Below are 17,082 nucleotides of genomic sequence, written 5' to 3'. Positions count from 1 at the left end.
TGTTTTATTCTGAGAGCCATGTCTTTAGTGTGTGTAGACCACTGCAGCTCCATCCATGTGAAGGGGATTCAGCTCCTGACTCAGATTCTAAAATCTCAACAGTCCTGCCCTCTCTGCATATCAGTGTCCTGCTTCCAAGAGATGTCCGTAGTTCACACACACATACAAATGTGTGTTTTGTGTGTTCCCTTACCGTGCTAAAACAAAAGTGTGCCAGTCACACATTTTTTGCCGAGACACTGCTCATTGTGTGTGTTCAGCTTCCAGACTCATGGATCTGTGCGTGCTGCTCCGACTGAGCCGTCTGGCACTCTGCCTTGGGGAGAAACGTGACACGGCTATGTGGAGTTCCACTTCTCTCTCACACACGAGTACTTTTGCCTCCTGATTCCCCTCTGAGATCACACACACTTGCTGACAGTCAGACTAAAAGCATCTCCATGGTGCAGCGTGATCTCCGTGTTTTTTCCCAAAATCTGGCAGAGGAAAACACACCAAGATTTCTGAGGACTATGCAAACATAGCAAAATGTCTCAGGGCCAATGGGACATGGGCTAGAGCTGGAGAAGATGTATGGACAAAAGAGTGAACCTGTCCAGAAAGTTCCCATTTTACATAGCAGTGGGAATGTTACCAAACTGTCTTAATTTGGGCCATTTGTACTAGTTTCGGTTTTGTTCTGTAATCAATGCCAGACTAAGGGCAAATGTAGCCATTTCTGGTACTATGTTATGTACTGGCCATTAAACTTTTTCTGCCTTCTGTACCTGAAAATATTTCTGTGCTTGCTAGGAATTAACTACATGATTCATTTAGCAATGCTGCTGCAGTGGCAGCATGGTTTTGCTGTTTATAGTTATTAAAATGAAGGACTATCAACACCATTAGACACTGACTGTCTGAACTTCATACTGTTTATACAGAGACTTTAATTTAAATGCTCTTCTAATCTTCATGTGAAACAGTTTGGTTTTTTGAATGCTATAGACCTTTTTTTAAAACAAAAGCTGCCTTTCCTTCTGTGTGGAGGGAGCTTTACAAGTGGGCAGCCACCAGTCTTAAGAGTATCCCTTTGGACGGAATGTTCTTTGATAAGAGCTGTGCTGTTTCTGAACACGTTCCCTGAGCTACTGTGTATTTCTTACACAAAATCAAAATGTATTTCAAGGGTGGGGTTGACCATAATCCAAGCTGATTTAAAACTGCATGTGATAATAGGAAAGAATGTGGTTTGGCTTTTCTTTAAAACATGGTAGGTGATTTCTCTTTGTGTGAGTAGCTCTCCTTCTGTGTGACCTGTCCTTATGAGACCATAAGGTGAGAGGCTGAAGCTCAGATCTGGTTTTCCAAGAGATATGTGGATGAAGGTATTTAGGGATTTTTAAGCTGGGATTTTCAAACCCACGAGATTCAGACACCAACTGCTCATCAGTGCAGAGAGGGAATGGATATCTGAGTGTCTTCAGCAGCTCTGAAAATCTCTGTCTCTGTGGCAGCCCATTTTAGACTCAACAATATAAAGGATACTGTGTAGAGCCTGAAGTGACTTGCTGTACTGCATCAGATGCCCAGAGCCTGCCCTTGTACCCTCAGTGGGTCTCATATTTCTTTAATTCCTGGCTGGACCTTCTGCTGGGTCTCAATGTTGGGCCCCAGGACAGGAACAGCTTATGTACAGGAGGCCTCTGGCAAAAACTCAGGAGCAGTCCCATGCCCTTAGAAAAATGACATCCTTCCTGGAGCCTGAGATGAACTGCTTTGCCCTACATTGATTCTCCCCCAGTGTTTGGGGTGAGCTGGCCCAGGCCATGTCTGTGCCTGTGGCCATGTCTGTGCCACAGGGGTCTGTCTGTGGCAACCCTCCTCTCCATGGAGGAAGGGTAAAGTGGGAAAAGTGTTGGGCTGAGGAGGTTAAACTCCTTGAGGCTGAGCAAAGCAGTGAGATCCTTGGCAGGAGACTCCTCCCATCCATGTCACATACCCTGGTGAGTCTGGGGTGTGCTGATGCTGGAGGCGAGACTGCAATGGGATGCTGTACCTGACAACAAATGTACAGGGCATTCCAAATTCCAATTCCAAATTCCAGGATATCCAAAGGCAAGTGAAGTGAATTCTGCCCAGGAGACTGTTTTTGAAAAGCCAGCATCTTTGTTTGCATAGCATTTTTAAATTAATATAAACCAGAAGAGTAGAGACATGACGGGTTTAACTCAACTGCAACCTATGTGATCTAAGCAGTGCCTTAATCTATTCCCAGTGCATATAATCTGAGATCTCTTGCAACAAAGCAAGCTGCTTCTGAAGCAATTGCTTTCAAAAACCTCCATTAAAAATTCACTGCTAATTTCATATAATCAACAGAGATTGGAGGAACAGGTGCAAGATCCACTGGAATCACTAGCAGTCTGTTTTTATCTTGAATCAGTCATTCTAAAATCGAATCTTTGGTGTAGGCTGGTTGAAAGAATACTGTAAGTAGAAATGTTAGCAAAGAGAGGTTTACATTTTTGGTTAGAGATTTTTGCAGCCTAGCAAGTAAACAACTGAAAACCACTATTTTTGTTTGATTTACAAATTGCAGTTTTCAGCCCCATGCAATTAGGTGACTGGAAGAGCAGTAAGGCCAAGGCAGATTTCTACACACAGCTATTGCTAGGAAAGACATTGCTAGTGTAGAGGTAAATAACTGGAGTGGAAGATAATAAATACATGTATATATACAATAGACAATATATACTATACATCTTCTCTGAGCATTAGGCATCTGCATTTCTGTAGGGTGTATATGTGGTTGATACATAGGTATATCCTGGTTTATTTGGACATACATGTCTGCATGTACAATCAGATTCACACTCAGACTGTCAGTACCTCAGTACTTGTTGCCTTTTAAAAACCATTGCAGATGGCACAGCCTCTAGGATGGGGTTTGACAGTAACAGTTGTGTGGTTGGCTTGGTGGTGCTTGATAAAACCATGGGAATGGAGGGGAGTAAGGTGCTTAGGCAACGCTTAAGTTAATCTCATGCCTTCCCATCAAGCCAAGCAGTGCACTAAGGAGCTATTCACAACAGAGGAAGGAAAGATGCAGTTCAAGATGGGGAGCGTCCTGCTGTCTCTTCTTTTCTGGTACAAAGGTATGCACTTTGCCTCCTGAGAGGCCCTTTCAAATATCCCTCTTTGTATTTCTTGTTGTATTTCTTGTTTCAGCCACGCTTTCTTCTGCCAGGAGCTGTGGGGTACAGAGCAAACCATTCTCTGCATTCTCATGGAAACATAATAATTCGGGGAAAGGCAAAATGTGGAGGAGATGTGTAATTTATGTACATGAGTGAGCAGCATTCTTACAGCTCTATGAATATTCAGTAGTAAAACTCTGTTTCAAAAAAATAATTGCAGTGTAAAAAATTTGCCATATAATTTGTCAAAATATGAATTTGCAAAGAAAATTGTAGTGCAGCTGAGCCAGTGTGTAAATAATAATGCTGATTTGAAAAATGAGGTACAGTATAACATGAAAGACTGGTCCTTCATTAATCAAAACTCTTGATTAATCAAAAACTGATCATTTTCTCTAGCAGCAAGACATTGCTGATGAAGATTGCCCATTTTAAGGCCTTTTAAGGTATTTTGGCCTCAAAAAGATGTCCAAAGATACTTTTAGAACAAAAAGCAATTCATAAGTCTAGAAAATGGGAAAGGTATTTGTCAATTTTGAGGTATTCTCATATTGATTTTTCAGAAAAATAGCAACAAAAGTAGGTAAGGGGGAGCTAGAAGGAGACAGAGAATTTAGGGTGATACCTCCTTCCATTTTAATTCACCCAGCTGTGGAGAACAAGGAGATAATTTCCTGGTTCATATTTAAATTTCTGGCTTCATCAAAGCCAATGGCAAAGCTACTTTTTCCTTAAATGACGGTAAGGGCTGCTCTTGGTAAGTGGTGGGCAGTGTCTACTGACATGAATGTGTGAATCAAGTATGATCTGTCAGGGTGAGGAACAGATTAATCAGACAGCCCATGTCTCATGTGGGTGTTGAATTCCCAGTGTTTTGGTATGTCTGTTTTTTTCTCTCTTTCTGTGTTTCTGTTGAATATTTTGCTCTACCAAATTTCATGGGTAGGAAAATGAGTGCTCCTCAACTTGCCATGCCTTCATTTCATCTTGTTATGTTTGGCAGTACCCAGCTCTGCCTAATTAATAGGTCTTTCTTTTGATCTCCCAGCAAATATTTGTACGTTCTCCTCGTACCTTATCTCGCCACTCTCCTTTGTTTCACTTGGGAAGGTACTGGTGCCTGAGCTTCTAGGAAAAGTGTTTTTACACAGACTCCAGCATTTTTTTCCCTATGGGTGGCATAACTGCAATTAGTCCTTGGAATAAGTTCATATACCTTGCTCTGAATTCCAGACACAGCTTGCTTTTAACAGACACCCACACATCAGGATATTTTTGGAAAGCCTACAGTGAAAAATAACTTGCAAGATCACTTTCCAGGCATCACTCCTTTGGTATTTAATTTATTTTCTTAATTTGTGGTATTTCTTAATTTACTGATTTTCCCTGCTCCGCTGTCTAAGTGTCCTCTCATGGCTAAAAAGAGCACCCCAGGAGCCCCTCACACCCTGGCTCTCCCAGCAAAGAGGTGCCGCCGGGTCAGCGCTCGGAGCTACGTGCGCTGATGCCATGATAAGCTGCTTAGCTGATTTTCCCTGGCAGAGCAAGTGGCTTAGAGGAGCACCCGCGCCTCGCCTGGGCTTGTGTTCGCTGGGGACACAGCAGAGCAGAGCAGCAGCAGCAGCAGCATATGGTGGGTGCAGCAGGAGGCTCCTGCGGCAGCTGCAGGCGCCCGCCCCACGCTGCTCCATCCATCCACCATCCATCCATCCACCATCCATCCACCCATCCATCCATTCATCCATCCATCCACCATCCATCCATCCATTCATCCATCCATCCACCATCCATCCATCCATCCATCCATCCATCCATCCACCCGTGCTCCCTACACCTGCAGAACAAGCACACCTCAGCAATTCAGGAGAGGGAATTTATCTTTTTTCACAACTGGTTTTTGTATCTTTGAAAAAAAAAAATCCAAAACCAAAACAAGAATCTTTCTTCCTCTCTCCCTCCCCCCCCCAAAAAAAAATTTAAAGGCTCAAACATGTTTTTTTGATCATTTGGATGTAAATAACATTTTTACATTTAGATGTAAATAACGTTTTTAGTAGAGCTGCCCCTTGGCGTAATCAATGCATCTTATGAAATTACTGGGCAGGCAATGTTCTGAGTAGTTCCAAGCAGGAAGGAACAAACATGTCAATAAGGCCAGAAAATGCTGAACATTTCTAAGGAACACTTTGGGGATAAAAGATAATTAATTATACAGCTCTTAAGAAAAAAGAGAGGAAAGGTAGACTTAAAAAAAAAAAATTTAGCTTTTTTCAAATATTGTCACAATAAAAAAATAGTGGAAGCATTACGGGAAAATGGAAATTAATATGAATTAAATAGGTGTAATTGTGATTACTTAAATATGTTTTTATTGCCTTCAAATAAATACCTGTAAATATTAAATGAACCGCAATAAAAATAAATGAAAAGGAAAACCTAATGAAAATCATTCAGATAAAGGAAATGAAAGGGAAATTAAAATAATACAAGAGTGAAGAATCCCCGCAAAATGAAGGAGGAAAGAAATAGCCGATTTAAAGCCTGAGAAAGAAGCTTTACGCAAAGAATGAGACTTCCCCTCTGCAGGCTGATGTCCTCGTGCCCTGGGTTTGTGGCTGTGTCTGGGCCTGCCGGCGATCAGCAGGGATCAGGGCTCGGTGTGTGCGGGGTATTGGAGCCCTGCAGGGATCAGGGCTCGGTGTGTGCGGGGTATTGGAGCCTAGCAGGGATCCGGGCTCGGTGTGTGCGGGTGTTGGAGCCCAGCAGGGATCAGGGCTCGGTGTGTGCGGGCTGCCGAGCCCAGCAGGGATCAGGGCTCGGTGTGTGCGGGTGTCGATCAGGCCGAGCATTCGGCCCAGCGCGGCTCTAGGTGCCGGAGTGCCTGTGTGGGCACTGCGCTGTCTGCGCCCCGGCCAGCCTGCCTGCCGGTGTCTGTGGGTGGACACAGACGTGTGGGTGTCCCGACGGTCCCTGCCTGCCGGTGTCTGTGGGTGGACACAGACGTGTGGGTGTCCCGACGGTGCCTGCCTGCCGGTGTCTGTGGGTGGACACAGACGTGTGGGTGTCCCGACGGTCCCTGCCTGCTGGCACAGCTCCCGCGGGCCATTTAAAGCCTGTTAGAGATAAAGGCGCTGTTTGCACATCTCTCACAGGTCCCGTGGGCCTGCCCAGCGTGGCCATGGAAAAAGCCCCGGGGCGAATCAACAAAAGCAATCACAAAGCGCGTTGTGGGCAGGGGGGCTCTGCTTGCCGAGGGGACCTGGGGACCGGCCACAGCTGCAGCAGGGGCCCCACTGCCCCTGGCACAGCGGCGAGGAGCGATGGGGAGAACACCACGAATGTGGCAGCTTCCCCAAATGCTCCTTTTTATGGAGGCTGGTGCAACCTGATGTGAGTCACCTCAGCCGCCTGGCACGATTTTCAGGGCTGGGATGTAAAAATAGCCTCGGTTAATAATACAGCAAGGTACAAATGAGCACCCGATGGGCACAGAGGCGCTGCAATGCTTTTTCCAGTGTTTCGACCCTCTTATTGCTTACAGGCTGTTACCTAACTCTGCTCCTGATGCTGTCTAATGCGGTGCTCAGGGAAAGGAAGACCTTTCAGAAAGCATGATAAAGCCAGTGCCACCCATTCCAGCCATGCCTTTCATTTTTGTGACTTTTTGGGGCTATTCTGGGGCTCCAGCCTTATTTTTCTGGGGGGTTTAAGAGGTTTTCCTTTCCTCTACCCTATAACCCAGAGGTGCAGAAGGGAAGCAGGTGACTATCTGTGCAAAAGGAGCCATTGTGCCCAGAAAGCACTGCTACATCATGGGGACATAGCTCTCTGCTGGGAGGAGAGCAATAATTTTACCTCTCTGAGCACTGTTAAACTGAGATGTTGCTTACAGAGATGAGACAAAATTTCAACTATTTTCCAGCTGAAGCTTCTAGGACATCTATATAATAAAGTAAATAAATAAAGAGATTTAACATTTTCCATATACTTTTCCTGTAATGATAAGTTTGTGTGAACTTATTCCAGTAAATTGAATGACTGACATTTATTCTGTGTTATATTTCTATTGTTTTATTTCTTTTTTTTTTTTTTTCATATTTATACTGTGCTTTCTCATGCTTGTATACCTGTCATTAATTCCTACACTAAAAGATTACTTGCTTCTCTGACTTTATGGTCAGGATAGTGAATGTGATTCCTCAGAGTTACTGTATTGAACACAGCCTTTGGCAGTGTTACTTCTGCCCACACTTATCTTCCTCCTGTCTTTCTCTTGTTTAACCGCATTCCTAATGATTACAATTTTTCTGAGAAACACAGTTACCTGTTCCGGTCATTGAAATGCCAGCAGCTGGGTTTCCTTGCTATTGATTGCCTCTTTTCCCCAGTAGCCTTAAGCTGTGGCTGCTGCTTTATCCCACTTCCACCTGAGGAAACCCCATCCTGGCACCCCAGGGCCACCTCTGCAGCCCTTTTCTCTGTGTCCCAAACCTGGACCAGTTCCTGGAGTATCATTCCCCTTCATCCTGCTCAGCAGCAGGTGCCAAGTGGAGACATCTCAGGACCTGGGCTCCAGCCCAGCCTCACCAGCACAGGTTTCCTGGCACAAAATCATGCCCTGGATCTTGTCCCAAGCCCTGGTCCCCAAATCCTGTGATGTGGGACAGCATTTGGGCATGGCAGTGCTCTGGACACACCGCACTGCAGGGTGGGATGAAGGGAGGGGAAAGGCACATCATATCTCTCTGCCTCACACAAACACAGATAATAATTTATTTCACTGAACTGATGGTTTGCTGAAGGTCCTGGGGGGCAGTAAATAGAGCTCTTTCCTTTTTAATGTTTTGGGGTTTTTGTCAGTCCTGTGCTTTTAAAACAACAGCCCCTGGCGGCTGTGCAGGCCTTATGACTCTCCCTTGAATTGCAGCAATTGGTTCTGTCTGACCTACAATCACCAATTATCTTTGTAACCTTCCTTGAAGGCAAACATGCTTGCTATAAAAGCACACTGCCCATCACATTTTTAGACTATTGGCAGCCAGCTTTCCTCTTCATTTCCTTTGTAGGACAGGGCCTGTCACAGCTGTAAACACACCAATATATCAATTACTATGTTTTGTGGCCAACTGCAGGCAAGGGCATCTTTCATTTGCCCTCCTCTCCCAAGGCCAGGGGTTGTCAGGCTGCACTGCCCAGGCAGGGCATTTGGCCATCCACTGCTATGCTCACCCCATGCCAAGCCTGCTGCTCCCCTGTACCGTGGTTGGATGGCTGAGCCCCTTTGGAGGTGAGCCCTTAGCAGTTCACCTCTCCTAGCTGAAAAAGGAAAAGCGGAACTCCTGTTTGTGGGGTTTAAATCAGCAAGTTATGCAGTGAGGAGTGGAGGAGGCTGGGACAGCCAGAGGGGCAGCACGCCAGCACCTGTGCCTTGGCACTGCCTTTGCACTGCTGTGTGTTGTGGGATCAACCCAATAAAACATTGGAAAAAGTTTTTCATTGCATTGAAAAAAGGGGCTTTTGTGCTTGAAATTCATACCCTGGCTTGATTTGCAGTGGTGTCCCCCAGCAGATGAGGCTAAAAGCCCTCAAAGCCACTCTCATAGTCCAGGAACAGGCACCCCTGACTGAGTGCAGGCACCCACAAAAGGCTGGGTCACCTGGGGAGGAGGATTTATTCTGGGTGCTTGAATTGATGCTGCCATACACTCACCCACCTGAAGTCTATTCCATTTGTGCCCGTTGTTTCACTCACAGCTGTTGAGTTTCCAGCTGCATGTGTCAATGGCATATTCAGTTTTGATCTTGGCTCTCAAAGGGAGGGACTCAGGAGGCCATTGAAGGGCTCAGTATGGTCACACAGCAATATCCTACACCATCCTGGTAACTCACATCCCCTTTCCCCACCCCAGCATGTAGTGCTTAAGAACAGCCCTCACAACACCAGTCATGGAACATAGCTTCCTTAGGATAATGGCTGGAATCTGTGATCCTGAGGAAGCCTTTTCCAACCCCTTTTCCAGGCTAAAGTTCATTAAACCACCATAAGAAAAACCAAAAATCCCACAAAAGTTTTCTCCTCAAAAACCAGTCTTCTAAAGATGAAAATCAAGTAGTTAAGCAGATGGAAGGAGCTGAGCCTGTAGCCCTGTGAGCCAGGGATTGCTGGGCAATGGGAGCACAGCAGGCTGTGATGGCTGGGCAGCCTTCCCAGATGTCAGGGTGAGGAAGCCCTTGCAGCTGGTGCTCCTGGAGCAGGGCCCCTGTCCTGCTTGGAAAGGACACCCCTCTGTGGGCCAGGGGGCAGGAGAGGCACCTGCCAGCCTGGATCTCATGCCCCAGGTACCAATGGCTCTCCTGCACTGGCATCCAACAGCACAGAGCAGGCAGGAGAGGCAGGCACTGCATTACTTTATTGGCAAATATGGCCCAGTTTTGATAAGTGATAAAATGCTGGTTTCTCTTGAATTGACAGACAGCATTAAATTAAATCACCTTCACACAGGTTTAAGTCAAACCTCTTTGCCCCATGTGGCACAGCACAGGTGTGGTTCTGGATCTGCCCCTCTGCCTTGGTGTTCTGATTGCTCAGTGGAGTCCCAGGGCTTGGCTGGGTAACATTTGTGCTGGGACAGGTGCAGTGCAGTGCTGTGTGGGGCCCCCAGCCTATGCTTTCCAAGATGTCTGGAGATGTACAAGCATGTTTTCCTCCTGAGCATGCTGGGCTCTGGGTGATCCCTGCCTCCTTCTTGGGCCCGACTGGAAGCCACAAGTTTTATTGTAGACTAATATTTGCTTCTTCTGCCAGAGCAGTGCCATGGGTTAATGTGGTAAGTTCCTGATGCCAGAAATGCTACTCTGGGACACTGAAGCACAGGAGACCATCCCTGTGTTAGAGAAAGAAATTTTTAAAAATGTATAATTTTGCTTTTAAAGGTCTTTCTTTTAGACTCTTGTTACATTTAGACTGATTTTCACACCCAAGGAGCAGTTGCATTTCAGTAATAAACCAAGCTTTGTATATAGTTTATATTTCAGCTGATTATAATTGCTCTGTGTTTGTGAGTCTTTTGAGATGAAACTTGCTATAGCAATGTAGGACGTAAATTCCCAGCATTAGCTGCAGCTTCCTAGGCTCAGCAAAGTGACAGTGTATGAATGAATAAATCATAACTAGATTTCAGTGAATAATTCAGAGTCTAATTCATTTGGTGAAAAAAGTCGTCTTTTTTTATTCACAGTACTTCTGGAGATGGCAGGTTTCTCATGGCTCCTGTATGCAAGCTTTTACCTGCTCAATCACTTTTTCCTTACTAGCTTGTAGATTCCCTACATCTCTGAAAACCTGATGTTTGACATTTGATTTGTGTTGATGAGTTATCAGCACTCATGGGATTATTTTTTAAAATTATTTTATTTTCATAGCTGTTTGGGAAATACTCTACCAGTCTAAAAGCTATTAACATACTCTGCTTTGGACTTCACTGAAGTGAAGCAAGAAGAGCCTTTTCAGTAAGGAAAAAGCCTCATAAAAAAGCCATTGCTCAGTAAGAGGCAGGAGATAAAACAGGTCAGATGTTACAAAAATAGCAGTCTCTTCCTCCACAGCCACAATTACTGGTTTTCCCAGCAAAGCAAAAAAGGTAGTCTTGTCTGTAAGACAGATTATGAAGGCGTATTTACATTTCTTTTTTCTCTATCACATCCAGAGGGAATGATCTCAGACCAGCACCTTGTGAGATATCCTATCTCCTCCAAAGACATGTGGGATCTGCAGTGACACCAGGCTAGGATTTGACCCTTGATGCTCATCAGCTTAAACATTTAAAGGGGAAAATGTGACAGGGAAAGTGTGGAGCAGAAAGACAGAAAAATGGATATAAGCAAAATTAGCTGTAAAGCAGAGGGGTCCATGTGTCTGCCTCAGGGTGATTCAGGTGTAACTGATCAGGAAGAGAAGATGCCAAAAGCATCTGAAGGAAAACCCTATGGAGGAGTAGCACAGACATGAGCACATACAGGGCCCTGCTCCTGCCCATGTTCTCTTGCCTTCTCCTGGCAATCAGCTTGGGGAAATGTGGTAGATTCATCAGTCCTTCCTCTGTTTATTTGTCTCCATCTCAGGAGTAAATGTTGATTGTATTTCCTGATGTTTGCTTACAGCATCTTTGTTTCTGATCTCTCTCTTTCTTCTTCCCCCCACGCCCACTCCCCAGCTGTGATGGCCCTCTCCCCAGGACAGGTAAGTCTCTCTGGATAGTTCAGCTGCCAGGTAAATGCTGGGGGTGTGACACTGCCCAGCCCTGGTGCCTTGGGACAGAAGCAGAGTTGGCAGCTGGGCCTCCAAGTTCAGGCACATGCTCTGACCTCTGAAGCCAAGGGGATCCAGGTTGTTCTGTGCTTTGTGTTGAGCTGGCAACAGGAAAGAGTCTTAGACAAGGTGCAGCACTCCAGACAGGCACAAGCATTTGTCTAAGGTTCAGAATTCAGATTTGGCCTTGTGACACTATTGTTGATGACTGTGTAGATTTATTACTTGTTTTTTTACCTTTCCTTTAGGATGAGAGACTGGAGCTGTGGCACAGCAAGGCTTGCAAATGCGACTGCCAAGGAGGCCCCAACTCGGTGTGGTCCAGCGGGAGTAACGGCTTGGAGTGCATGCCAGGTAACACAGGGACCCTGCAGCTGTGCTCTGCGCCCTCAGCAGCTTCCCCTTGCACCTGGCACTGCAGAGCTGGCACCTTCCAATCCAGCTGGTGGAACTGAAGCACTGTGAGCTGAGGGGGCAACCCTGCACCACTAGGCAGAGGCACCCCTGTGCCTGGGCCTTGGGAGGTCACCTAGGCTGGCCCGTGCTGACCAGGGACAGTGGGCATTTGTCTTTCTCCCTCTGGAGCCCTTGGTGCTGGTGCTTCCAGAAGCTGGCTGGGGCAGCTACTGCCGTGTGTAGGATTTGCTGTAGGAAACCTTTTGTGCCATGTAGGTTCATTCTCCTGTGCTGCAGTTTAGCCTGTGAAATCTTCTAGACTCTCCAGGGATCAAGAAAAACAGTTTATTCCTTCTTTGCAGCATATTTTTAAAAGGGAAGGGAAGGGAAGGGAAGGGAAGGGAAGGGAAGGGAAGGGAAGGGAAGGGAAGGGAAGGGAAGGGAAGGGAAGGGAAGGGAAGGGAAGGGAAGGGAAGGGAAGGGAAGGGAAGGGAAGGGAAGGGAAGGGAAGGGAAGGGAAGGGAAGGGAAGGGAAGGGAAGGGAAGGGAAGGGAAGGGAAGGGAAGGTGGCAGGTTTGGTTGATCTGTTCATGGCCAAGGAACATATGGGAGAGGAGCTGAGCTGGGTTTGTTGGCCAGGCCAGGTGTGAGGGGGTGTTTCTCACATTAGCATTATGTAGCTGAATAATGAAGGCATTTCTCTTGTTTTCCTGAATGAGGAACATTTCCTCTGTAACTTCCAGCTGTTGCTGTCCCCAGAGAGGGGCTTTGCATTCCCCTTGCACAGCCCAGCCAGTGTGGTGTGGCCTGGCATTCTCTGCTGCCCCAAGACAGTTTGCAGAGCAGCCTCTGGTATGGCCAAAGGGAGCAGCCAGCCTTGCAAACACTGCATGACTTTTCTCTGGCTTGGCAGTAACAGTGGTCAGTGGTTCAGCTGCTTTGGCTGGGCATGCACCAGGCATCTGTTTTGGCAGGTCCCTGTGCATGGCACAAACAGACTCAGCAGAAGGTGACCTGCTAATTGCATTACAGTTGTGTGGTCTGTGGATTAGTGTTGCTAAAAGTAAAGCTGGGTGGTGTTCGAGATAAGCCTGACGAGTAGTAAACACATGGGCCATCCTCTTGCACAAGGGGAGCAAGGCTTTTAACATGGTGGGAAAGCATGATGTTTCCATGCCTGGAGGAAGGTGGCACAGTGGCTATATGTTTTCATGGGGAAAAACATTTTAATGAGGTTCCAACTGAGCAAGATATGTTAATGAGCTATTGATGCATGCAATATTGACCTGGTAGAGCTTGCTAATGAGACATTGACCGCATGGCTGCAGTGCTGGGGAGTGGCAATGGGGAGGCCACAGTCATGCTGGGCTCTGGGCACCCACTGATGCTCCCCACATGTTGATTGGCTTTGGCACAGGGCACCACAGTGGTTGTTCAGGCACTGGTAAGGCAAGGAAACCTCTCACGCACAAGTGAACTGCACAGAGCTTTGCTTGCTCCTTTTTGCTGAGATCCATGCAACAGACTATGCTAAACTGGAGAATGGGGCAGAATTACTTCAGGGGACTCCAGAGGCTCCACAGGCTGCAAAATCAGAAAATGCTGCCCATGATATAGATGTTTGCCTAGGCAGTCCCTATGTGACAATTGAGTGCCTTCATTTTGTGTATCTTGATACACAATGATAACCTGATCTCATAAAAAAAAAGATCATAACAAAAAACACTGCAGCTAGGTCCAGGTAGCATGCAAGTGCTCAGCCTTACTAAAGTCTTGCCTGCCACAGCACTGTGTGGTGTCCGACCACAGAAGGTTTTAATGAGGAGAGAGTATTTCTTTCTCCAGTAGTTTTGCAGCCAGTGGTAGTCATGTTGAATTTCTCACTATTGCAGAAGACAGTTGTAGGGGCAGGATTGTTAGCCTGAAGATCTGCAGTCAAATGCTGAGATAGAAATTCCTGAGCCAGGGATGATCCCTCAGCAGGGCTGAGCATGACACCTTGCTGGCACCAGAGCACCTGCAAGTTTTCCACAAGGCAAGGCCACCTCCAGATGCAAAGTACAGATCTGAGGGTGCTTCTGGAGGGATGAACTGAGCTGGCTCAGCAATTTTGCCATGCAAGTAGACCTGTAAATCAAGACAGTCATTGGAGGGGCAGAAGGAGGTAAAGCCCAGCAAGAAAAAAAGTGCCCAGCATTAATAAAGGCAAAAAGCTGATGGCCTGGAGGTTGGATCCAGGTTGATGCAACCAGTCAGGCTCTTCTTCCACATGCTTGCAAGAGGGAGATTCAGACTGCAAAATCTGAATAAAACCTTTCCCCTAAAATGTTGCAGTCAGAACAAGTCTAGTAAGTTTGAGAGAGAAAGAAGAGTTAGAAATTAATGCAAGTGAAGGTTAGAAATGAAGATCCTATGGCCCCAGGGCAGGTTGTGGTCTAAGATGGGAGCATTCCCAGCATTCTAATGAGGGAGAAGAGAGAGCAATAAGCCCCAGGAGGTGTTCACAATATGTGTGCAAGCACACACAGAAAACAGAGCCCCTACTGTCCCTCACGTGTTTTTCCCTTGTTCTGCAGAGTGTCCCTACCACAAGCCCCTGGGCTTTGAGTCTGGTGCTGTCACCCCAGACCAGATCAGCTGCTCCAACCCCGAGCAGTACACAGGCTGGTACTCCTCCTGGACAGCCAACAAGGCCCGCCTCAATGGCCAAGGCTTCGGGTGAGCTCAGAACTGCCCCCCGAGGGGTCCTGGGGCTGTGGGGCTGGGGAGCCCTGGCCGTGTGGGGCTGGGGAGCCCTGGCCGTGTGGGGCTGTGGGGCCGGGGAGCCCTGGCCGTGTGGGGCATGAGGCTCTGCCTGGGAGGGCACGGTGGAGGACAGAGCAGGGTGCGTGTCCCCCCAGGTGTGCGTGGCTCTCCAAGTACCAGGACACTGCACAGTGGCTGCAGATCGACCTGAAGGAGGTGAAGGTGATTTCAGGGATCCTGACCCAAGGGCGCTGTGACGCTGATGAGTGGATGACCAAGTACAGTGTGCAGTACCGCACTGACGAGAACCTCAACTGGGTCTACTACAAGGACCAGACCGGGAACAACCGGGTCAGTGACCTTGGCTCTTTGGCCACGGGTGGAAGGGGGGCAAGCTTGGTGACAACAGGTCTCAGAGGAAGGTGCATCAAAAGGGGGATCCTGTGGGAGCAGGGTGCGTCTCAGTGTTCACTTTGTATCAAGGAGCAGCACAGAGAGGGGCCATTCCCCCTGAGGTGAGTGTGTGTCATGCTGAGCAGTGCAAAAGGACAAAATACATTATTTGTGTTTGGTAATGATCATACTGGAGTTCAGATTAAGCTCAGAGGCATTAACTGGCATTGCAGAGGAGGCAGCAACTCCATGATAAAACCCCATGCTCAGCTGTGGCCCAGCCATGCTTTGGCACTGCACGGGGATTTCCTTTATTGCTGCGTCCAGGCAATGTGTGTCATCCTGGAGCAGAAAAACCCCTCAGACAAAATCTGCAACTAGTCAAGTCATATCCCACCAAACCATTCTCATGCTGCACTTCTTACTGGTTGAAACAAAAAAATGCATTGGGAGATATTACAGAGTTGCCTCTGATGCCTGTGCAGTCCTGCTGGGCTGGTGGATGCCACAGCTGTTGCCTCCCAGTGCCCATCTATGGGAATGGCCCTGTTCTAGCATAGGAAGCTCTGCTGGCTTTGCTGAAGTTCCTGCAGCCAGGGGAGATGCTGAGCTTTCCGCAAAAACAGACAAAAAACAGGTCATGGCAGCAGATGTGACATCCAGGCCAAGGAATGGGGAAAGGGCCCTCACATACATTTTTTTGTCTATAATGGCTTGTGCAGGAGCCTGGCTCATGAACTCCAAAGAGTTGAAGTCAATCATGCTCACTCCAAGCAAGTAGTGCGATGGTACAGGAAGACAAATGAGAAAGAATGGGATGAAAATGGGGTGAGATTTTCTGGCCTAACTGTAAAAAGTGCAGGACTGATGGGGGAAAATGGCCTACTAAGAAAACTGAATCAGTGTGACAAAACTGTCCACATCTGTCTATTTTTAAATTCTTCTGTTTTTGAGGGTGGAGGTGAAGGAGCCTCCTCCTCCTCTGCTCTGCACAGGCACCCCAAAGTCACGGGGCAGGATTTCCAGCCCCCTAACCACCCACCCGTCCCTTGACAGGTTTTCTATGGCAACTCGGACCGCTCGTCCTCGGTGCAGAACCTGCTGCGGCCGCCCATCGTGGCGCGCTACATCCGCCTGATCCCGCTGGGCTGGCACGTGCGCATCGCCATCCGCATGGAGCTCCTCGAGTGCCTGGGCAAGTGCGGCTGAGCGCCGGCCAGCCGGGGGCTCCGGGGGGTCTGCCTGCCCTGCCCTGCCCTTCCCGCTCCTGTGTGTGAACACCCAGCCTGCAAGGGAAGGGCTGTCTTGAATAAAATGTAACTTAACACCCTGCCTGGTGATAGAGCTGATGGGCGTTGTGGGACACGCACTGGGGAAGGGGAAGGTTCGGGCCTGGCTTGGATCCTGTGAAATTCTGGCCCTGGGTGTTAGGCTGGCTAAGGAAATGATCAGCACAATGTGCTGTGAATACATGCAGGTGAGATCCTCAGGCAGAGCTTGGATTCTCTTTGGGATGTGTTGTTGTATGCCAGGACAGACATCTTACCCTCATCTCTGAGATGGTGCTGGGGCCTCACCTGGCCTATCCCTGCTATGAGGGCCCCCACTCTCAAATCACCTCATGTTTGCCTGTATCAGGAACTCTCTGGCTTGAGGGGCTGTGCCTGGTTTTGGGACAGACATCAGTGCCTTGAGCACCAACTGGACAAACCCTCTCTGTATTCTCTCTGTTTTTGTGCTGCCACATCTTGGGGACCCCAGCACTTTGCTCCCTGTGGAGGTTTGGGCACAGATACTGGGACTCACTCTTCTTAACTCTTTGAACTCCATGGCCCAATCTCCACTGGATGTTTAGCACCCAAGGAATTTGGGGTGTGTGGATGATGAACCCACCTCCAGAGGTGACAGCCCAATCACCAAGGTTCATGTCCCTGCCTCAGCCCGGCCCAGCCTAGGTGGGACCTGTAGCCCCCACAGCTCCCATGAGGGAGGGTTGTGGGGAGCTCTGGAGTGACAGCTTTGGTTTGCCTTCCCACACACCTGCAGCTCAAACCTGGCAGA

General features: G+C 47.8%; 1 protein-coding gene across 1 annotated transcript; it reads left to right on the top strand.

Moving 5' to 3' along the window:
- The first annotated feature begins 3,025 nt into the window (after nucleotides 1-3,025).
- Nucleotides 3,026-16,230, top strand: RS1 (retinoschisin 1). Its single transcript, XM_058800404.1, has 6 exons — nucleotides 3,026-3,137; nucleotides 11,393-11,418; nucleotides 11,736-11,841; nucleotides 14,460-14,601; nucleotides 14,784-14,979; nucleotides 16,078-16,230. Exons 1-6 carry the CDS (start codon nucleotides 3,026-3,028, stop codon nucleotides 16,228-16,230), a joined length of 735 nt encoding a protein of 244 aa, XP_058656387.1.
- Nucleotides 16,231-17,082: the final 852 nt, after the last annotated feature.

This window comes from Ammospiza caudacuta, chromosome 2 (assembly GCF_027887145.1).
Source record: "Ammospiza caudacuta isolate bAmmCau1 chromosome 2, bAmmCau1.pri, whole genome shotgun sequence".
Classification (NCBI taxonomy): Eukaryota; Metazoa; Chordata; class Aves; order Passeriformes; family Passerellidae; genus Ammospiza; species Ammospiza caudacuta.
Note: the sequence above shows the minus strand (reverse complement) of the source record. Positions and strands in the feature narration are given on the sequence as shown.

Excerpts from the sequence above, each read along its gene's own strand:
- RS1 (XM_058800404.1), top strand. The coding sequence starts at position 3,026 with ATGCCTTCCCATCAAGCCAAGCAGTGCACTAAGGAGCTATTCACAACA. Across the intron at positions 11,842-14,459 it reads CGGCTTGGAGTGCATGCCAG|AGTGTCCCTACCACAAGCCC; the intron begins GTAACACAGGGA and ends CTTGTTCTGCAG. Across the intron at positions 14,980-16,077 it reads ACCAGACCGGGAACAACCGG|GTTTTCTATGGCAACTCGGA; the intron begins GTCAGTGACCTT and ends GTCCCTTGACAG.